This window comes from Myripristis murdjan, chromosome 17 (genome assembly GCF_902150065.1).
Source record: "Myripristis murdjan chromosome 17, fMyrMur1.1, whole genome shotgun sequence".
In the NCBI taxonomy this organism is placed as follows: Eukaryota; Metazoa; Chordata; class Actinopteri; order Holocentriformes; family Holocentridae; genus Myripristis; species Myripristis murdjan.
Genome location: NC_043996.1, coordinates 1,254,618 through 1,275,778, shown reverse-complemented (window position 1 = coordinate 1,275,778; position 21,161 = coordinate 1,254,618). Strand labels below are relative to the sequence as shown.

At 40.9% G+C, this 21,161-nt stretch overlaps 1 protein-coding gene across 2 annotated transcripts in view; it reads left to right on the top strand.

Annotated features, from left to right (window-relative positions):
- jph1b (junctophilin 1b) overlaps positions 1-21,161 on the top strand; it is a 41,450-nt gene that overhangs the window by 4,902 nt on the left and 15,387 nt on the right. For both annotated transcript variants that reach the window (XM_030075054.1, XM_030075053.1), the window contains exons 2-3: positions 3,692-4,451; positions 17,962-18,080. In XM_030075054.1, the coding sequence (XP_029930914.1) occupies positions 3,692-4,451; positions 17,962-18,080 (879 nt within the window). The remainder of the gene's footprint in view (positions 1-3,691; positions 4,452-17,961; positions 18,081-21,161) is intronic.

The window sequence follows — 21,161 nt, the reverse complement described above, 5'->3', positions numbered from 1 at the left end:
CTTTCACAAGCATTTAACCCTGTGAAACCTGAGCAAAAAACTCCTTCTCTCAGACAGAGGGGAAAAAATGTGATGAGCAAATTGGCAAGAAATGATCTGAATATCAGCAAGAATCAGCAAAATATTACCAGAAAATTAACAAAACAAAACAAAACACCAAATTATGAACAAATAAATGTATAAATAAAGTGAAAGGGCTTCACTCCATTTGGACAAAGGACTAAATCCATGTGATTCAGTAGAAGCAATCTCATCCTACATCTCGTGCCCTTTATTGAAAATCTTTATTGCTACCATTTTTCTAATTTGTTAAAACGAGTGTTGCCAAGGGGACCAAGTGTAATGAAACCAAAGACCTGAAACAGGCCTGCCGTCCATTTTTGGTCACAACCCAGAGCTTTAGTGGCCCTGCTCTAGATCTTTCTCTGCTGGGACTATTCCAGCCTGTCTGTGATTTCTCAACTTACCACACACCCACAACAAGTTGCTACTGCTAGATGAAACGCTCATGTCTCCTGAAAGTCAGCTACTGACAAATTGAATTGAATTGAATTACTATACATTTCTACAATGCCTTTTGACTAGGTTTCATGTGCTTCGAAATATACCCAGCCCATTAACCATTAATCACAGTTTGAGTCAAATATTGTTGGAGTTATAGTCAGTTTCCACACAACAGCAGTGACCTTGTTACATGCAGCTGCCACTAACATAACAGAGGCTCACACAGACAGTAATAATAAAAATAATAAATATGAAATATGTACATCTTCAGTTTATTTGGTGGACATGTTTTGGCTTCTGCTATTGTCAACGCCAAGCAAATGAATAAACCCTGATGACAGACACAAAATATGATGTAAAGTCAGTTTACATGTTTGATATATCACTGAGATACCATTTATCACACTTCCTTTTTTGCTTTGGAATTTATGAAATATAGGCCTAAATCTTTTTCAGGGGCAACAGCAGAGAGAGAGAGAGAGAGAGCAGAGAATTTTCTCTTTTTTTTATATATATATATCTCAACAAGAGGTATTTAACAGTTGTTTTGAAAGCATTAAGGAATATCTTCATAAAGGCCCCATAAACTACAGAAAATTAATTTTGCAGCCCATAAATCACAGACAATATTGTGTACTTTAAGAAGACTGGGTTCACCAAACACATCTAAATTATTAATATTTTAAATTTGGAAGACCTGATCTAGGAAAAAGCATGCCAGAACCCCCCATTCTCCAAAGAGACTAATTTGATTAAGCCAGATCACAGACCACTTATTTGAAGAAGCAGCTTATCCTGTCCTTTAGTTACAATTAAATAAATGCAACAGTGGCTCCTTCTAAAGCCGGATAAATATTTCAAAGTGTCTCCAAGGCTGCGAGAAATTAAGATTTTATAGTTGGGGAATGGTATTGGTACCTCAAAGCCACACCAAACTAAACTAAGTCTATAGATACAGTGCTTGGTGTTTCCTCCAGATTTTCTGTTTTGTAGGTTAGCAGTTAGGTCAGGGCTAATTTTAGTTCTGAACCCAGGGTTTACTCCCTGGCCTATATTCCTCGTATCACTTACAGAATCTGTTGCACTTTGAAAAGGATTCCCATTCCAGATCCCATAATATGGTCATTAAATCGTTAGCTCTGTGTTTGCTGTAGACTTAACGGTTTGATCACACATTTGGATTTTCCAGCAGTGGGAGGTGGCTGGGGGATGAATGCCCTGCTGTTTACTTGCATTTGTTGTGTAACTGTTTTTTCCATTTCAAGGTCAGTGTGAAGGTCAATTTGTTGTCAATCCAAATCTGATTTGTCCACTGACTTCAAACAAATATTCATTTGCACCAGTGGTTTTCATAGTCTGATCTCAAGATGCGTCCCAGGGGTCCCTGGGGGGCCTCCTTGGGGACCTCAGCAAAATGAGGAAAAGTTCAGTTCCACTAGATAAATAGTACAGAGAAAAATATATATGAGTGATTATGTTAACATAGCAACAAGCACAAGTGTTATCAAGTGCAATTAATTTTTTTTTTTTTTTATAATAATTGTCTTATAGTGGTCTTTTATTTTTTCTTTTAAAATATTTTTTTTACTACTTTTTCTGTTGCTTTCTTTATTTTTTGCTAATCTTTTGTTGTTTTTCTCAGTTCTTTGCTATGTTTTAAACTACAGTTGCAGTAATGTTTTGCTAATTTGCAAATTGCTTTTTTCTCATGTTTTTGAAAGAAACAAACATTTAAAGATGAATCCACTGCAGTTTTGTCAGGCGCTATCAGAGCCAACTTGTGAGTAGAGACTGAAATCATGTGGCGTTACGGTGCATAACTCTTGCACCTTTTTTCCTTATTTGTTCTGTGCTCCTTTCATTGAAAATCTCAGCCCTCCAAGACACCAATTTTCCTCCCGAAAAGCGTTTCAGGAAAAAAAAGTTAAAAATAATAAGTTTACACTTGAGGCATTTGTGAAACTATAATTAGGTTTTAAAGTTTTGCATGAATGCTGAGCCATAAACACAACCTCTGCATAAATAGCCCAGAATTTCAGTATATAAGTATATGTATAACAGTATATTTAAGTAGATATAAAAACTAGGTTGTTTTGAGATTGCTTCATCAAGACACTACTCTATGGAGACAGTCTACAACTATGTCTTATAGTAACTGATTTGAATGAGGTGAAGCTACACTGAAGCCTTGTGAAGAGCTGTTGCACTGCTTACTGGGTGCCACATAAGAGCAGATTCCACCAATGGGAACACTTCAAACATGACAACTCATTTATGCCGTCAACACCATGTTGTGTCAACAGGTGGAACTAGGTGAAAGAAGCTGGCACAGGCATAAAACTCCAAAAAGATCATACATTATTATTTTTTAATGAATACATTTTTCTAAAAATCAAGAAAATTTCTCTAGCGTTTGTACTTTTTTTGCTGTATCAAAAGCGTACCGCACTGTGACACCTCTGTATCATATCACACCTAACTGAATTTTGTGAACGGTTACACCCCTACTTCATAGAGTTTTGATGTTACCAACAGCAAGCTATTTCCACTTATCAGTCTTAAAGTTACTGTGAATGTGAACAGACCTATATTCAGCCCAGCTAGAGGAAGCACTGTGCATTTTAGACTGAAGCAGTTCCTGTAGCTCAGGTGCACATTGTGGTCTTGTAATTCATAGCAGAAAGAAGCAACTCTGTAGCATTAGCAGCTGCACTTAGCAAGGAACCAGATGAATAGGAACCAAATGAATTGAGGATTAAGTGGAGCAACAAGGAAATATATTGCTATGTAACGCAAAAAGCACTGCAGTTCTGTAGAATTGTCAAACCTGCTGATTGCCCTCCATGGCCATGTTGGATATTTTATCACCTATATGTGTCTGTAAAATCAAAAGAGAGACGGAAAAAACATCCCTGAAGTAACCATTTCTTCACCTTTCAACCTGTTAACTAGTGATACCAGTCTGAGCTGAACGCTCCCACATGGCTTTTGTGGATTCGTCAGTTTGTTTGAATGTTTTGCTATGAGAACCAGACTGAACCAATTGAACAATGCAGCAAAGTATTAACTATTCCACTGATTTGAACCACAGCCAACAGACTGCATTTGAAAATGCCCTTGATTCCTTCATTTATCCCTCTGTTAACTCACAGCCTGTCCTCTTGTTCCCTCCCTCTTGCTGCCGTAGGAACATACCAGGGTCAGTGGACTGGTGGGATGCGTCATGGCTACGGTGTCCGTCAGAGCGTCCCGTATGGCATGGCCACCGTCATCCGCTCACCTCTCCGAACCTCCCTTGCTTCCCTCCGTAGTGAGCAGAGCAACGGCACCGTACTGCACGACAGCCTGTCTGACAGCCCCGCTGGCACCCGTGGCGGCTTTGTACTCAACTTCCACTCAGACGGTGAAGGTTCAGAGAAGAAGAGGGGCCTTTTCCGCCGCGGCTCTCTCTTCGGCAGCCTCCAGCGGTTGCGCAAGTCAGACTCACGCTCATCCATCTCAAGCAAGCGCAGCTCGGCACGCAGCGACACCACCATGAGCCGCATCAGTTCCAGCGACGCCAACTCCACCATTAGCTTTGGAGACGGGGACACGGCTGATGACTACTTGCCACTGGAGGACAATGTGGACGCCACCACCACCGAGTCCTACATGGGTGAGTGGAAGAACGACAAGCGCAGCGGCTTTGGCGTCTCGGAACGTTCCAATGGCATGAAGTACGAAGGAGAGTGGCTCAACAACAAGCGCCACGGCTACGGCTGCACCATCTTCCCCGATGGCACCAAGGAGGAGGGGAAGTATAAAAACAACTTGCTGGCCCGGGGCATCAAGAAGCAGTTGATCCCACTGAAGAACACCAAGACCAAGCAGAAGGTGGACCGTGCTGTGGAGGGAGCTATCAGGGCAGCAGCCATTGCCAGAACGAAAGTTGAGATTGCGACATCCAGGTAAAAACGCTCAGTACAAGGTGATTTCAGAAAACCACAGCTAAATCAATGAATTTCAGTCTAACATGTAATATAGTTCCTAGTCCATGTCATAACCTTAGATAGTTCCAATAATGTAGTTGTATTAATATGTGATATAATACATAACATATGTGTCAATATCAGTTATACTTACACTGATCGCTGTAGTTGTGATATTCCCTTAGTCTGGTTAAAATCAGTGTGTAAAGTCCTAGTCTGTAGGGTTTTGGGACTGCAGTTTTTAATTATACAATACTATGTTAGTATATTGAGTAGTTACTAAAATTCAAGCCATAAATATGACTTGATCTAAATTTCACACTATGGAAGTATTTGGTGTGAGCCTCAGTCCACGAAGGAACTGAATACTAATTGCTGTTTTTGATGTGTAATGTGGCCCCTAGATAGAATCAATGTGGCACAGAAAGTGTTTCAGAACTACTGGCTAACTGGGTTATAGTCTTTAATAAAAATCAAACTTCTGTATCATGATTGTTTGACTTTGATGAGGTGTCCTTTTCTGAAGAAGTCATTTTCCTGTACCACAGTGTAAGGCATGATGATACTGACTGATGGTACTGGAGTGGTGAAGTTTGCTGCAAGAGCTTTAAGATTTATTTTACAGCTGCTTTACTGGAGGGCACACAGTGCACAGAAGCAAGTGACATGCTGTAACATACTGTGGGTCATTAGTCAGACTTGATTCACAGTACAATGTATGCACCTTAACCCAGAGATTCATCAGAACAGCCCCACAGAATAAAAACCATATCCATTATGCTTTCTGTTTTGATGTTGCGAGGCAGCGAGAGAGTCCATATGAATATGTATAAGTCAGATAGGGTGCTATTTTTAAGACTGCATTTACACAGGGATTTGTAGCTCTTGAGGGCACTGATCTGCTCATGGCTGTCAAATCTGTGAGAAAACCCATTCTTGGTCTGTTCTGAAAGAAATGAGAAGGCCAGGTCTGGACCAATAAAATCATTTTAAAGAGCTGTACCGGTGATTTTTAATATTTGTGGAATTTACCCACATTTTCACTTTGTACAAACCATTTTACAAATCCTAACCCTAACCCTAACATATAATCAGAATCCCTTGAGTTTCATATTTGAATTTTCTCATAATGTTCTGCTTCTTGGGCTAACAGAGTTGTCACAATTCATAAACCACAGAACTGATAATTGGTTGTGGAAAGCAAATTGATGTCGGAGCTGCTTGCTTCGGTAAAAGATTAGGAGAAACCTGACGTATATATATTTTGTCAAAATTTCGCTAAATATACAGCATCACTGCTTTGATCCTTTTAATCTTTGTAACTTTTAGCAGTTTTGTGCCTTTTACACTTGTTAATTCAGCCATAGAATATGTGGCATTACCGTAACCTCAGACAGCTCAACAGTAAGTCCACTTGGATGGTCTGGTAGCAAAGGCAGCCTCATAGTCAACATTGTCATTAGTACTGAAATAATTAGTCACTTATATAATTAGTAAATCATGAGAAAATTAATGTAATTTCAATCACTGATTAATCGTTCAACGTTAGTGTTCAAAGTTGAAGTTCAAACTTTACACTGTGGGACAGACAATGGAGACACTAAAGCTAAAACCATCATCAGTTTACACTCTGGTCAAGGCCACATTCAGTCAGCACTTCAGACACCTTTCCAGTGAACAATCTGTTGTGAAATTCTCTTTGTGTAAAAGATGAATGTTGGTATCTGTGAGGACATGTAAAAGCCTCCAAGAAAATATTGGTTTAAAGTTGTGACAGGATGATGAATTTGAACCTGGTAATGTTTTAGCTCAAGTTGGGACAAGCTGTTAAGCAGTCACGGATCACAGATTTGCGACACACCCATGTAGTTCACCAAGAGAGAGACATCGCTCATATCAGCAGAATCACTTCTGTTGTCATAAATAAATAAGTTTTTTTCGACTGTTGTTATACAGTATATCAGGGACTTTTTCTTCCCACAGATGACATTAAAGGGACTGTTCACCCATTTTGAAAAATGTGACTGAAAAATGTTATTTCACTTGTGTGCTGTCTTGCTCTCATTGTTGCTGAGTGCTGGATCCTGGCTGGATGCTCCAAATGCTAACTGTCAGCCTCCTGTCATTCAGGTGGACTTCACCCAAGATGACATTCTTACAAATAACCTTATTCCAAGCAAATAAACAAAGTCTGATGATGTGTAGCAGATGTGTACAGGCTGAAATGCTGAAAAAAAATGGTGATAAAAAAAAACAAAACAGAAAATATACAGCAATGTAATAATAATAATAATAATAATCATAATAATAATAATACAGTAAGAGAAAACTATAGTCTGTGTGCTCTGGGTAGTTGTATGTACGTTTTAGTTCCAGAAAGTGACAGCTGTTAACTGTGAAAGCTTCATTGAGTAGATTAAGGCAGTTTTTAAGAATGTTAGCCCAGGGGAAGTCCACCTCAGTGACACCACTGCTGTCCTACATAACAGCTAGGAGGGAAGTGAAATAAATATCATACTGATCAAAATGGGTGAACTATCCCTTTAACTGTGATTCAAAAAGTCACTGGTATAGTCCTTTTAATCAGTAAAGAAAATACAAAAGATGTGAAAAGTACCTGAAAGATGGTGTAATGAGGTTTTTCAATGATATGGCATAATGACATAATATTACGGAGGGAGTTAGAGAGAGCAAGTCAGAGAATCCATGGAGCAACTCTATATATTTGGGACTTTTATTTCTGTCACAAAGTTACCGCTTGAAGTTACCACATTTAGCATCTGATGTTTGTCAGTTCTTGTTATTGTTATTATTATCGTTGTGCATTTTGGACCCTTTCTTGTAATGCCTCCTTCTTCATTACTCTCACTGTGTTATGCAGCGAGAAACCAGTAATTAGCATGTTCTTTACTGCAGCTTCTTCTGGCTTGATGAATTTTAACCATGCTGTCTTTGATTCTTTGATGACTGGGGGTTTAATGAAAAATGCAGCAGGGAGGATGACACATTCAAACACACACACACACACACATACGCACACACAATTTGCATGTGCACAATCACTGATTACGAAACACAGAGGTGCACAGGCAGAACAGTGCACACATAATCAAATATACACAGAGCACATGGAAATATATAGATTTCTATGAATGTATCTCTCTCTCACATAGACACACTCTCACAGGCACATTAATCCATGTGGGCTGGTGGTAGAATGTAGGAAATGGGAGCTGGAGTCTTTGAAGGTTGCAGTGTGACCGAAGCTGATGAGCGCTGGTAAGAGCTCAGGAACGTGTGGAAGGGTTTCGGTTTGCGTCACTTTTCCCGTCACTGGGGTGAAGCCAGCGAGGGAGGGAAGAGGAGAGGAGAGAGAGAAGTGAGAAAACAGAAAGAGAGAGGGAGGATGAGAGTGGGTGAGTGGGTTGGAGTGAGAGAACAAACTGAGCAGATTCTTGGCCAAATTACACGACTGTGTGTGTGTGTGTGTGTGTGTGTGTGTGTGTGTGTGTGTGTGTGTGTGTGTCTCAGGAGTGGGGCCTGCCTAAATAAGGCCAGGCAGGAGGAGGCTTATCAACAGCTGACAGGAATACTGTCTCACACAGTCCCCCTAGCTCCAGCCACACAGGCACACATACGCATGCACGCACACACACAAACACACACACACACACACGCACACTTACACACAGTAGGGTGCTCATCTGGTATTCCACTTGGTCAGTCTGGAAGAACCATCTGAACTTTGTTTATGACAAGGCTACCCCTCTAACTTTTTGCTTACTGCTGTAATTCTTGGTTGATTGATTTCACTTAATTTACTTTGGACAGAACACATGTTAAATAGCCATACACGTGCACATCTAAGTGGAGATCTGGTTAAGGAAGTAAGTAGTAGTCGTAGTAGAATTAAAGTAGCCATGTTGACATGAATATCAGGTAAACACAGGTGTTAATTACAGATGTTAATACAGTAATGACATTAAGGTTTCATCACATTGGAGGCTACCAGAGTTTTTCCAGTGATCCAGCATGAATAATAACCACAATTTGTTATGGCGCTTTTCCATTGGATCATATTGACTTTACTCAGTCAATCAGTCAGACTTTATTAATATAGCAGTTTACATACAAATACATGTAATACAAAGTGCTTCATACATTAAAACAATAAAACAATAATACAATACCCCATGCGCTCACAAAAGAAAGATTTCCTCAGGATCTGAGGAAACGCTATCATAAATCTCATTTCAGGAAACACCAAAAGCAGGATTAATAAGGAATGGATAGAACTCAAAATAGCGAAAATGAAACACTCAGCTCTACTTGCTTTTTTTGGGGAAGTTTCCATCAGGCAAAAGTTGGGCATAGGATCTGGTACCCGATACTATTTTTGGTACCACCACGAGGTACAAAGTGACCTGAGCTGATACTAAAATGTGATGTGAAACACTGCAGACCATTGATTGGTCAGGAAGAAATTGGCAGTAGTGAAGCCCTTCCCGTCGCTGCACACAACCAGAAAATATTGAAGTGAGACTTGTGAAACTTGTGTCATAGTTGATAATCTATCCATGTGCGCCAAAAAAATTCAGCGAATCTCTTCAGCCCCTTTCACACATGCACTGGACACAGCAAGTTTTGCCGATGTTAGCCAGAGAAGCTGTATGTTTGAACACAAATGTCCACATCAGTTGTTCTGCACTTTGTCCTAACCTAAAAAAAAATGTGCAGCTGAACCCATGTGTGAATAGAGCATGTACAGCAAGCAAATGGGTGTGTGTCCTGCCTCTTGCACGCTCTATCCTGGCACAAAAACTAGTCAACATACGTGGAGGGGCTTTGCTGTGATGGGATGCTATCTGTAATGAAAAATAAAGTTCAGAAAAGTAAAGCGAGTAGAATCGAGCTGATACCATGCAGTGGAAAAGTGTCATTTGATGTAAATGGAACAGAACCTTAATTAATGTCATTAGCAACACGTGTGTTTACACTGATGCTCCTGTCAAAATGGCTATTATGAAATAGGTGTAATATTGGTGGTCTAGCTGCCATGTCATATTTCTTTGCTTATTTATTCTTCTGCCACAAAGTTTCTGCTTGAGTTTGAGGAGACTGTGGACCTCCCCCTGGCTAACATTCTTTAAAAAACAGTGGAAAAGCCCGATGATTGCACTGAAACAGGGAAGGCTAGAAATGTGGGACCTGCACAGAGACAGACAGAACACACATGCTTCACCCCAAATTGCTCCCTTGATTTTGAGTGCATGTGAAATAGCAATGAGGGACCCTAGATGGAGAGAGATTAGAGCACGAGGGCAGATAAATTGTGCTAACTTTGGGGCACACTTGGCTGCCACTTCTTGTTGACTGGTCCATCATCATCAGCAATCAACTGTTCCAGCATTTGCTGCGTTTCATTTTCTTTCTTTCTGTCTTTCATTCATTCTTTCTTCATTCCTTCTTTTCGTTCTTTTTCTTTCGTTCTTTCTTTCATATCAAAGACCGTTTCCTCTGGTATCCTTGAACATAGTGCTACGACCACTACTTTAACAATAACACTGTACTAATAATGCTAATAATTGTTTTTATTATGTTCAACAATACAGGTGTTATTAAAACAGAAGAATGTTATAAATCAGTATGTGCATTTTAAAACTATTACAAGCCACAAAGGCTCACACAGCGGTTGTAGCATACTGAGGAGGTCTTCCCAGGCAGTCCCTTCCCCAGCCTGTTGATCTCTGGCTCCATTGCATCCGCACCCGTAACAACGCCAAGATACTTGAACTCAGTCCCAATTCGGAGGAGGCAAAACACCTTTTTCCGGCAGAGAACTATGGCCTTGAACTTGAAGGTGCTGATACTCATCCTAACCACTTCACACTCAGCTGCAAACTGCCCCAATGCATGCTCGAGGTCAGAGCTTGATGGGACATACAGAACCATATCATCTGCAAAAAGCAGAGACACAATCCTGTGGTCACCATACCGGACACCCACCACCCTCCTGCCCATGAAAATGAGACAAGATACAGGTAGAATGCAGTCAGGAAACAACCGCTGGGAAAGACTAAGGGCCCTATCTTGTGCCACCCGCTATCCGCTGCCACTACCCGCTACCCGCAAATTGCGGATTTAGGAACTTCCGCTATCCCTAAACGGTATCTTGCGCCACCCGCTACCCACTATCCGTTATGCCAACTCCGTCATTTGCGCCTGGAGGTGTGTCCGTGGGCGTGTTTCATGCGCTATCCCTAAAGTTGTTATCTTGCGCACACACACGGATAGCGGGTGGTCAGGACCACCCGCTATTCGCTATCCCTAAAGTTTGGGCTGTTACGAGAGCGCGCCCAGGCGGCTTCAATGCGCGCCCCGACGGAGCCTCGCCACGCACACGGTCGGACTGATACCGGGACGCCGCCGGAATGGACTGAGTATATTACTCATATAGACTGTTTAGAGAAAAGACTGTTTTAATTGGACACTTACGCCAGCACGTTTTATTGTTTTATCATAAGCCAGCGGCTGTGCTATAGTTTTATTTTTAATATTTTATTTGCCCGATCTACCTTGTCAATAAATTAGTTTACACATAGTTCCACCTCTGCCTCTTGTGTGTCTGTGGTGTGGCCCGGGGATTTTACTCAATCAGTACAACCTTGTGACACGTCCACTTGGACACATGTGGCTCCACCTCCCGAATTAACTCGCCTATAATATAATATATAATATGTATATAAAGCCAACTTGCTTTAGCCTCAGTAGAAGCCCTGAGAAAATCTACCTCCCTCTCTCCATCGCGGGTTTAGGATTTAGGATTTAGGATAGCGCAGCCTGCCCTTAAAGACAATGGCACCTGGCACACTGATTGGTTTAACTGGCGTAACGCCCAAAACACGCCTATGCATAACATAGCGGGTAGCGCAGGTGTTTTGCAGATAGCGGAGGTGCACAAGATAGCAACTTTTACGGGGGAACGCCTCTTACTAAATCCTAAATCCTCAAATAGCGGGTTTAGGGAGTCTGGCGCAAGTTAGGGCCCTAAGTGCCAAGAATGTGGACACAGCTCTCACTGCAGTCATACATGGACCGAATGTCTTATAGCAGTGAGCCCAGCACCCAGACGTCCACATAAATGCAATACGTTTTTCCACTGTAAAGTCTCGCAGTGCTCTCTGGCTAAAACACTCGCTTTTGAGCCTCCACCCTAATAATTGGCTCAGTTTTGAGGGCCCAATCAGAGGGCTGAAGGGCCAGTAGCCCTTGCTTGGTGTAGCTCACTCACAGTTGGGTTGGCTGTTGTCATGGCGGCGGTTCACAGGAATATGGATAGAAATCACTGTAGTATCCAGAAATACTGTGACTGAAAACCTCAACTCATCTTGCATCTTGTTTACCAAAATGGAAAACATAAAGGTAAATGTGCCTCTCTCCATTTTCTGTTGTTGTTTGTTTGTGTTTTTTGACCTGTCAGTGTAATAGTGTGCCCAATACTGTATTGTCATTATGTGGAGTTGCTGTTGATGAGGTTTGAATTTCTTAAGTTGGCGCCTTTTTCTTTGTCTGCTCTGGCTAGTGCAGCTCATGTGAGGTACCCAGTTCATATTTTCTTTATTTCAAACCAACTAGAAATGTAAAAGATCACTTTGTGTGCATCAGGGGATTTTTTTTTCCTAGGAAAAACTTACACAGGGTGTTTAGAGCAACTGTAAAAACACTATTGTGTTGTGTCAGTCAAGGTGTTACAGGTAATTACTGGAAACATACCTCAAATCAACCAAACATAATCGGACGAGTCTCGATCAGAGCTCAGCTTGACAACACTTGGACAAATCTCAAACATACCAGTAAAGAGCTGCTTGTGGCCACCCAGCCAGTCAGCTTCTCCATTTGTCTCTTTTTTTTTCTACAAGAAATGTCTGCACGCAAAAGTAGAATGCACGCATGCTACTTTTCAGCATTAGCCTTGCAGTGGTCTCTCTGGGTCAGATGTAGTTCTCCTCTAGAGTTCTTTCTGAAAGCTGTGTCTGAGGACACTTAGGTAGACAAGTGGTTTTGGATGCATGTGAGATCAGTCAGCAATACAACTGTGCTGATTGGCTGTTCTTTAAGAACCCGTTAAGAACCCTTTCAGTAAAGACGTTTTGAGTCACAGGGAGGTGTGGTTCAGGAGGTAGAGTGGTCTTCTGATAATCAGAGGGTTACCCGTTTGATCTCTGACTCCTCCAGAGAGTATGTCCAAGTGTCCTTGAGCAAGACATTAAACCCCTAACTGCTCCTAATGGCACCTTGCATTTTGGCCTCTGCTATCAGTGTGTGAATGTGTGTGTGAGTGGGTGAATGTGAGGCAAAACATTGTAAAGCTCTGAATGGTCGGTAGACTAGAAATGCAGCCCATTTACCATTTACGAACAACAACATTTAGCATAATATCTACAAAATGTATATACAGTGGTCCCTCATTAATCGCGGGAGTTACGTTATAAAAATAACCCACAATAGGCGAAATCCACGAAGTAGTCACCTTTATTTTTTACAATTATTATAGATGTTTTAAGGCTGTAAACTCCTCACTACACACTTTAGGCAAGCTTAACGAATTCTGTACTGTACAGGACACACAGCATGGAGGAGATTGATTGACAATGGTCTACAGTCCCTTAGCCAATCAGGATGCAGAACACAATGCACTGTAAAAAAAAAAAAAAAAAAAAAAACATGCAAAATTGCACTAAAAAAAATCCGCGAAACTGCGAGGCCGCAAAAGGTGAACCATGTTATAGTGAGGGACAACCGTACTGTATATACAGACAGTCGTATTTTAGATCTCTCATATCATTTTCCTACCTTTTATTCAGCTTGTGTATTCTATTCATTCTACTACAATATGAAAATGAACTTTCAAAGACTTCTTCTTTCTTCATACCAGTATTTTGCCAGAATCAGAATCAGAAATACTTACAGGAAATTGGGTAATTTGCAGTTGCTCAAATTCTCAAGAGAAGAATATAACCGTATTATTGTAATAACGTCATCCACATTATAGTTTTCCTAAAAGCAGCAGCATTGTTGTGGTTTGATGACTTGAGATTGGGTGAAATGAAGCAGTGTCTCCACCAGAAAATAGTCCCTGGTGAAACACAACAGTTATCTGTTGTGTTGTTTGGCGTTGAATGGCGATGACTTTGTCAGCCGCAGAAGCAGAACATTATAAGGTGGGTGTTTCAACCAAAACTTCATTTTGAAAATCAAGGGGGTTTTATTACATGTTGTGTTATGTGAAATCTTAAGCACCCCTGCATGATTTGAAATGGTTTGTTGCAGTTTAAATTGTGTGTAAATTGTAGTAAATGGGGTAAACATTCAAAATAACTGGTATGGTCCTTTAAGTACCGTCTACATCGTCCATTGTTCCCACCTACGTTCAAGACAAATCTCCCACCAAGGTCTGCAGTTGTTCTGCTCAGAGGGAGTGGAGCCCAGTCCATCCTGGGAGCTGCTCACTACAACCAGCCTTCTACTGTAAACCTCTCTTCTGTGGCTGCCTTGTCTCTACCAATCTCTTTATTGGTTTTGTGCCCAATTTGGGAATTGGAAACAGAGACTGGCCTGTTTCTCTGTACTTTAGTGTGCCCCATATTTGCTAATTGAGTCAAAGCAACTGTGCATTTTGATTAATTTGTCTTGCAATTGCTATGCTGTGTTGTGACTTTTTGTCTTCTATTACTGTATATGAAAAATACCAATATGAGAAGTGTAGTACAAAGAAAGGTAAATGCTGAAAGGACTGTGTATTTAGGCCTATTTAGGCCCAAGCTGTATAATTTGTTAACATTAGCGCTATGTAGATGGGATTAATTTCCTAACTGACATTGTGAGGGAAAAAAATGTGATTTTTTTGTTAACTGCATTTTGCTTTATTTCTTTATTTGATAGTGACAGTAGAGAAAGGCAGTCAAGATACGGGAGAGGGAATGACATGCAGCAAAGGGCTTGGCTCGGAATGTAATCTGGGTGGCTGTGGCAAGGACTTATCCTTGATATGTGGTACATGCTCTACCAAGTGAGCCACCGAGGAGCCCTAATAGGGCCTGTACTATTCAGGAGGTCAAAAGTTAATGAAAACGTGTCTGTTAAATTTCATATATAGCATTACATTTGGATGGGATTAAATTCATCAGCGCACATCTGAGTTTGATGAAAAACAGAGGGCATTTGCTCTGTAATAATCGCAGAGGTCATCCGTAGAAGACAGGCTTGAGATCACTGAGGACATGTGATACACCACATTACCTGACATGCCCCTCTAAATTTAAATCCATCTGAAAAGGGCTTGTTTTCTGAAAAAAAGGAAAAAGAAGTAAATTAGAACAGTCAATTTAGCCAGACATACTGGTGCGCTGTCTCATTATTAAGACAAAGCCATACAATATTTCAGACAGGCTGGCAATTAAAATCTTTATGCAGCTGTTTTAATGAATTGAGCAGATTTTAAATGTTTGTATGAGCATTGTGTGTAATTATGATTGCTTGTGTGTTACTATTAACATGGTCTATCAACACTGAAACAGGTAAAAATTCATTTTTCTGATGCAGAAAGACTATGGGCCCTATCTTGCGCCAGACTCCCTAAACCCGTTATTTGCGGATTTAGGGTTGCGCAAGAGGCGTTCCCCCGTAAAAGTTGCTATCTTGTGCACCTCCCGCTATCCGCAAAACACCTGCGCTACCCGCTATATTATGCATAGGCGTGTTTTGGGCGCTACGCCAGTTAAACCAATCAGTGTGCCAGGTGCCATTGCCTTTAAGGGCAGGATGCGCTATCCTAAATCCTAAATCCTAAACCCGCGATGGAGAGAGGGAGGTGGATTTTCTCAGGTGTTCTACTGAGGCTAAAGCAAGTTGGCTTTATACATATTATATATTATATTATAGGCGAGTTAATTCGGGAGGTGGAGCCACATGTGTCCAAGTGGACGTGTCACAAGGTTGTACTGATTGAGTAAAATCCCCGGGTCACACCACACACACACACACACACACACACAAGAGGCAGAGGTGGAACTATGTGTAAACTAATTTATTGAAAAGGTAGATTGGGCAAATAAAATATTAAAAATAAAAATATAACACAGCTGCTGGCTTATGATAAAACAATAAAACGTGCTGGCGAAAGTGTCCAATTAAAACAGTCTTTCCTCTAAACAGTCTATATGAGTAATATACTCAGTCCATTCCGGCGGCGTCCCGGTATCAGTCCGACCGTGTGCGTGGCGAGGCTCCGTCGGGGTGCGCATTGAAGCCGCCTGGCCGCGCTCTCGTAACAGCCCAAACTTTAGGGAAAGCGGATAGCGGGTGGTGTGTGGACAAGATAGCAACTTTAGGGATAGCGCATGAAACACGCCCACGGACACACCTCCAGGCGCAAATAACGGAGTCGGCATAAGGGATAGCGGGTAGCGGGTGGCGCAAGATATCGTTTAGGGATAGCAGAAGTTCCTAAATCCGCAATTTGCGGGTAGCGGGTAGTGGCAGTGGATAGCGGGTGGCACAAGATAGGGCCCTATATATAATAATAATGTTAACAATGTTGATAATGATAACAATAATAATAAAAGTAAAAAAAAGTCCCATCTTGCCACTCTCACCAGTTGCAGTATCCTATGTGCAGCTTATATTACCTTGCTTTGTTAGTAACATGAATTGTGAATACTTTGTGCCCTATCTGCAAAGCTGAAATAGCCTCAGAAATATGATTTAGGAAACAAATATATGACAATGGTTTTAGATGCTTTAGTGCAAAAGAAATTATGATTTACCTGTGTGGTGAAGGCCTGAACGTTGTTTCGTTGCCATGTGAATTCCCTCTGTCAGTTTGAGTTAGCCTGATAGCCTCTAGTCTTTAAGCCAAGTAATGTACACAAGCTCAGAGGTCTTACTTTTCAGCAGCACCTTTCTAAATGCATTGTGCTGATTATGGTATAGTACCACAGTGGAGTCCAAAGGTAGGGCTGGGTGATATGACCTCAAATCAATATCATGATAAATGATAAAGTCTCTTTACAATTTAACAAATTTATTACAAAAGCAAATGAATAGGCAAATCTCTGGAAATTATTACAAAATGAGGAGTAGATATTGTATTGTAAGTTTTTCTGCCTCATTTAATACACCTCTATATGGGCACCATTAGTTGCACGAAGCACATCAAGATGGTACTGGATTTCTTGCCATGTTCGCTGTAGCAGAGCCTCATCAATGGTGGTAATGGCATTAGTGATCTTTAGCTTCAGGTCGTTGATGTCCAGTGTAGTTAAAAACTTTGATAACCACTGAGTACATAGAACAAATCTGATTAACATATCTCATCAACTGCTTTTGTAATAGATATTTTAAACTGTAAAGTGACTTTGTGGACACCCTGTATGAATACATAGCAAAATATTTTCGTGTTGGTACAGTGTGTCCTCTGTCGATGGTTTTAATGGGGCGTTTAAACCCACTGTGCTCTGCTATAGCTACAGGAGCCATAGCCTTTGTGATGTAGTAGGAAATGGTGTCAGTTATTTCTTTCCATCTTCTTGAATCATTTTCATATTGTGTATCATTTGAACAGGGTGGAGTAACTACAAATGTCGTAGTACGTTTTTAAGGTGACATTACATGAACCGACACAGTGGGGAAAGTATACAGAATTTGAAAAAAAATCAAACTTACTGACATGGGCAACATTGCATCGGTTAGAGGTTCTGAATGTTGTTGTTGTTGTTGTTGTTTTTTATTAATTTTCATTTAATTGTCGACACAAAACTTGAGAAGGGTGGCCACCTCACCCCTTGAAGAGGCGACACAAAACTTGAGAAGGGTGGCCACTTCAGCTGAATTAGAACTGATGTTCTTTGATCATCACATATGCATTGCATTAGGGAGAACCAGTTAAGTAAGTTGGGGTTTTTATTGAGACTATGTACATTGATATTGCATTCTGGATTATAGCTCATACCTGTGTAATATGTGTAATCTGATCCATTACTAAAGGCATCATCAAATGCCAGGTCTCATGGACAGCACGTACATGACATGATGCACTCATCCATGACGCCATTTAAAGCTGCATTAATGAATCTTTTCACAACTGAAATTATTTTGGCTTTAAATTTGATCCTAATGAACTTAGGTTTTCCAGGAGGAAACCTTTTTGTGTAAAGTTTCTTTGGCACCATCCCTCTGTTAGTGGTTCCTATTGTATGACTGTCCCATCATCCACCACCTTCACTTTCTTTGGACACAAGAAAAGTAGTCCCTGCTAGTTCAAAACAGTAGTTCAATGTTACTTTATTTTGTAGATTTTACCAATCCACATGAAACTGCCAGATTCAGCTATCTATCCTAACAGTTTCTTATTTTCTTACTTCCGTGACAATACTAACTCATTAATCACAGGCTTTGTTGACCACTCGGACATTGTGTTGTGTTTTTGCAGGACGGCCCATGCCCGGGCCAAAGGAGAGGCTGCAGACCAGGCTGCCCAGTCAGCTAGTCAGGATTCTGACATTGCCAGAGCTGTGGCCAGAGAGCTCTCACCTGGCTTCCATCAGCCAGGTACAGTAACACCTTGAGCACCAAACTTAAAATAGTTTGATGGATACTATGACTTTGCCTCATGAAATTTTGTTAGTTCACTTTTGACTTGTAGAGTTTACCACCCTCTTAAGCTGAGTCCTGTCCTTGTATACATATACATACATATAAATATGCATAAAACATACTTGTCTGTTTACATACATACTGAAATACATATATAGACATATGCAGGTGGTCCAGGGTAACACAAGAGGACCAAAACAGAATACTAGGACAGCAACCAGGGCCATGTTCCTCTAGGTAACACATAGTAGGTATATCAGCAATAGACACTGCAGCAAGACCTCTGGCAGCCCCACAGGAAGGTGTCAGGGTTCTGGCCTGGGACACCACTTATTAAGGGGGGATGAGGTGAAAAACCTTTGCTCTGGGCAGTTACACAGAAATCAAAACACCCTATAATGGAATCTCATGTTCTTGATGCAGATAAAAAAAAAAAAAAAAACTAAGAAGTGCACTTCAATCAGAATAGTCTTCATGTATATTATTCCTTCCAAGTTGGGACAGTTAGTCCTGCTTTTTGAACATGAATACAGTGGGAAATAGTTGCATAACATGTTTAGGAAATAGTAAATGAATTAATATAATGGAGTGGTGGCCAACCTAACAAGTAAATATAATATCAAGCAAAACAACAACAGTGGAATGCAAAGGTTTGGGCATCCCAGGTCAAAATTTCTGTTACTGTGATTAGTTAAGTAAAACATGACCTGAATCCCAAAAGGCATTACGTTAAAGATGAAACAATTCTTTAATATTTTAAGCAAGTTTACTTTTTACTTTAAAGGAAAAGGGCCCGAAGCAAATGTTTGGGCACCCTGTTCAGTACAGTAACACCCCCTTTGGCAAGTATCACAGGTTGTAAACGCTTTTTGTAGCCAGCTAAGAGTCTTTCAGTTCTTGTTTGGAGGATTTTGCCCATTTTTCCTTGCAAAAGCCTTCTAGTTCTGTAAGAATCTTGGCCCATCTAGCATGCACTGCTCTATCCACAGATTTTCGATTATGTTTAGGTCAGGGCACTGTGAGGGCCATGGCAAAACCTTCAGCTTGCACCTCTTGAGGTAGTCCATTGTAGATTTTGAGGTATGTTTAGGATCATTATCCTGTTGTAGAAACCATCCTATTTTCATCTTTAGCTTTTTCACAAGCAGTGTGATGTTTTCTCCCAGAATTTGCTGGTATTTAATTGAATTCATTCTTCATCAGTCCACAGGACTTGTTTCAAAAATGCATCAGGCTTGTTTAGATGATCCTTTGCAAACTTCTCACACTGAATTTTTTGGTGAGGATGCAGGAAAGGTTTTCCTCTGCTGACTCCTCCATGAAAGTGCAGGTGCATAACATGTTTAGGAAGTAGTGCAGGTGCAGGTGTTGCTACACAGTAGAACTGTGCACCACCACTCGGTCACTCTTTCTTGGTCTCCCAGACCTCAACTTTACCTCCACTGTTCTTGTTACCATTTCTTAATTACATTACAAACTGAGAAAATGGCTACCTGAAAATGTTTTGCTATTTTCTTATAGCCCTCTCCTGCTTTGTGGGCATCGATTATTTTAATTTTCATAGTAGGCCTAATAGGCAGCTGCTTAGAGGAGCCCATGGCAGCTGATTGTTGGGACAAGGTTTGAGGACTCAGGGTATTTATAAAGCTTTGAAATATGCATCACCTGGCCTTTGCTAACGATGACTATGAACAAGCCATAACCTTAACAAGCTAAATAAGGTCTGAGACCCCGGTAAAAGTTATCCAAGAGCTCAAATCTCTGGGGTTGCCCAAACCTTTGCATAGTGCTCCTTTCCTTCTTTTCACTCTGAAATTGTACAAAACAAAAATAATACACTAATCTTGTATAAAATGTTGAAAAGAATGTTTCATCTTTAACTTTATACCTTTTAGAGATCAGTTCATCTTCTACCCACTTAACTAATAAGAGTAACAGAAATTTTGACTTGGGGTGCCCAAACCTTTGCATGCCACTGCACCAGTAACAAATGTGATATTCAAGAAATGGGGTGCGCTTGGATTCTGGCACATTGGTTAGCACCGTGGCCTTAGACCTAGGAGGTTTCCCAGGGTCTTTCCATGTGTACTTTGTATGTTCTCCAAAGTCAGGTGGATTGGAGACTCTAAACTGTCCATAGAGGTGTCATTGTTTGGAGTAGCCCCACTTCAGGCTACCCTAATTTAGAGTGCAGAGGTGCTACCTGTGGACACACCCAATCACCATGAGGTTGCTTTCTCAGAGGGAGGGAGCAGAGTGGTGGTCTAGGGACACTGGCACTGGTGTCAGTATTGGGATAGCATTGCTGTGGGGCCTCATCAGTGACTCTGGGTATGCTGGGAACGCCTGGAAGCCTTTAACAGGTATCATAAACCGAGTTAGGGGCTGACAGGCAGCTTTGAAACTCTACTGAGGTCGGACAAATGCCTCCACTGTGAAATCATAGAGGCAGATACAGGCATCCTAACCATGAGCTAACTGACAGTGAATAAAACCTTGAATCATGGCTCGGGCCGAAAATGACAGGTAGCCAAAGATGATACCAGGTATTTGGGTCAGGTTTAATTATGCTTACCTTAAGTTAATGTGTTATGCCTTAGGTGTCCTGTTGAAGCTAAAAATGGATGTGTGATGACGAACAGCTTTTTTGTCAGGTGGCTACAAGGGTTGGGCCAATGGACGATATCATCTTCCATCACTGATGGCTGACAGCCATGGACCGCTGAGCCCTCTACCATCACAACATTGTGATTTTTAAAAAGCCCTGCTCCCGACAAAAAACGAATCATTCCAGTGTCTCTGCTATACCGTATAAAAATGTATTTATCATTTATTTAATACTTATTTTGGGGGGATTTCCTGGGGGATCAAGCTGAAGCTCAGAATAATCTTCATTTAACCTGGAGAGGTATAACATTCAGAGTTCATGACTAAGGGCGTCTCATCCTGGCAAAGGAAAAACATGTGTTTTGGATGGACAAACATCTCCAGCAGGATTTTGTGGATTTTAATTTTAATATTATTTGCCTGTCACTG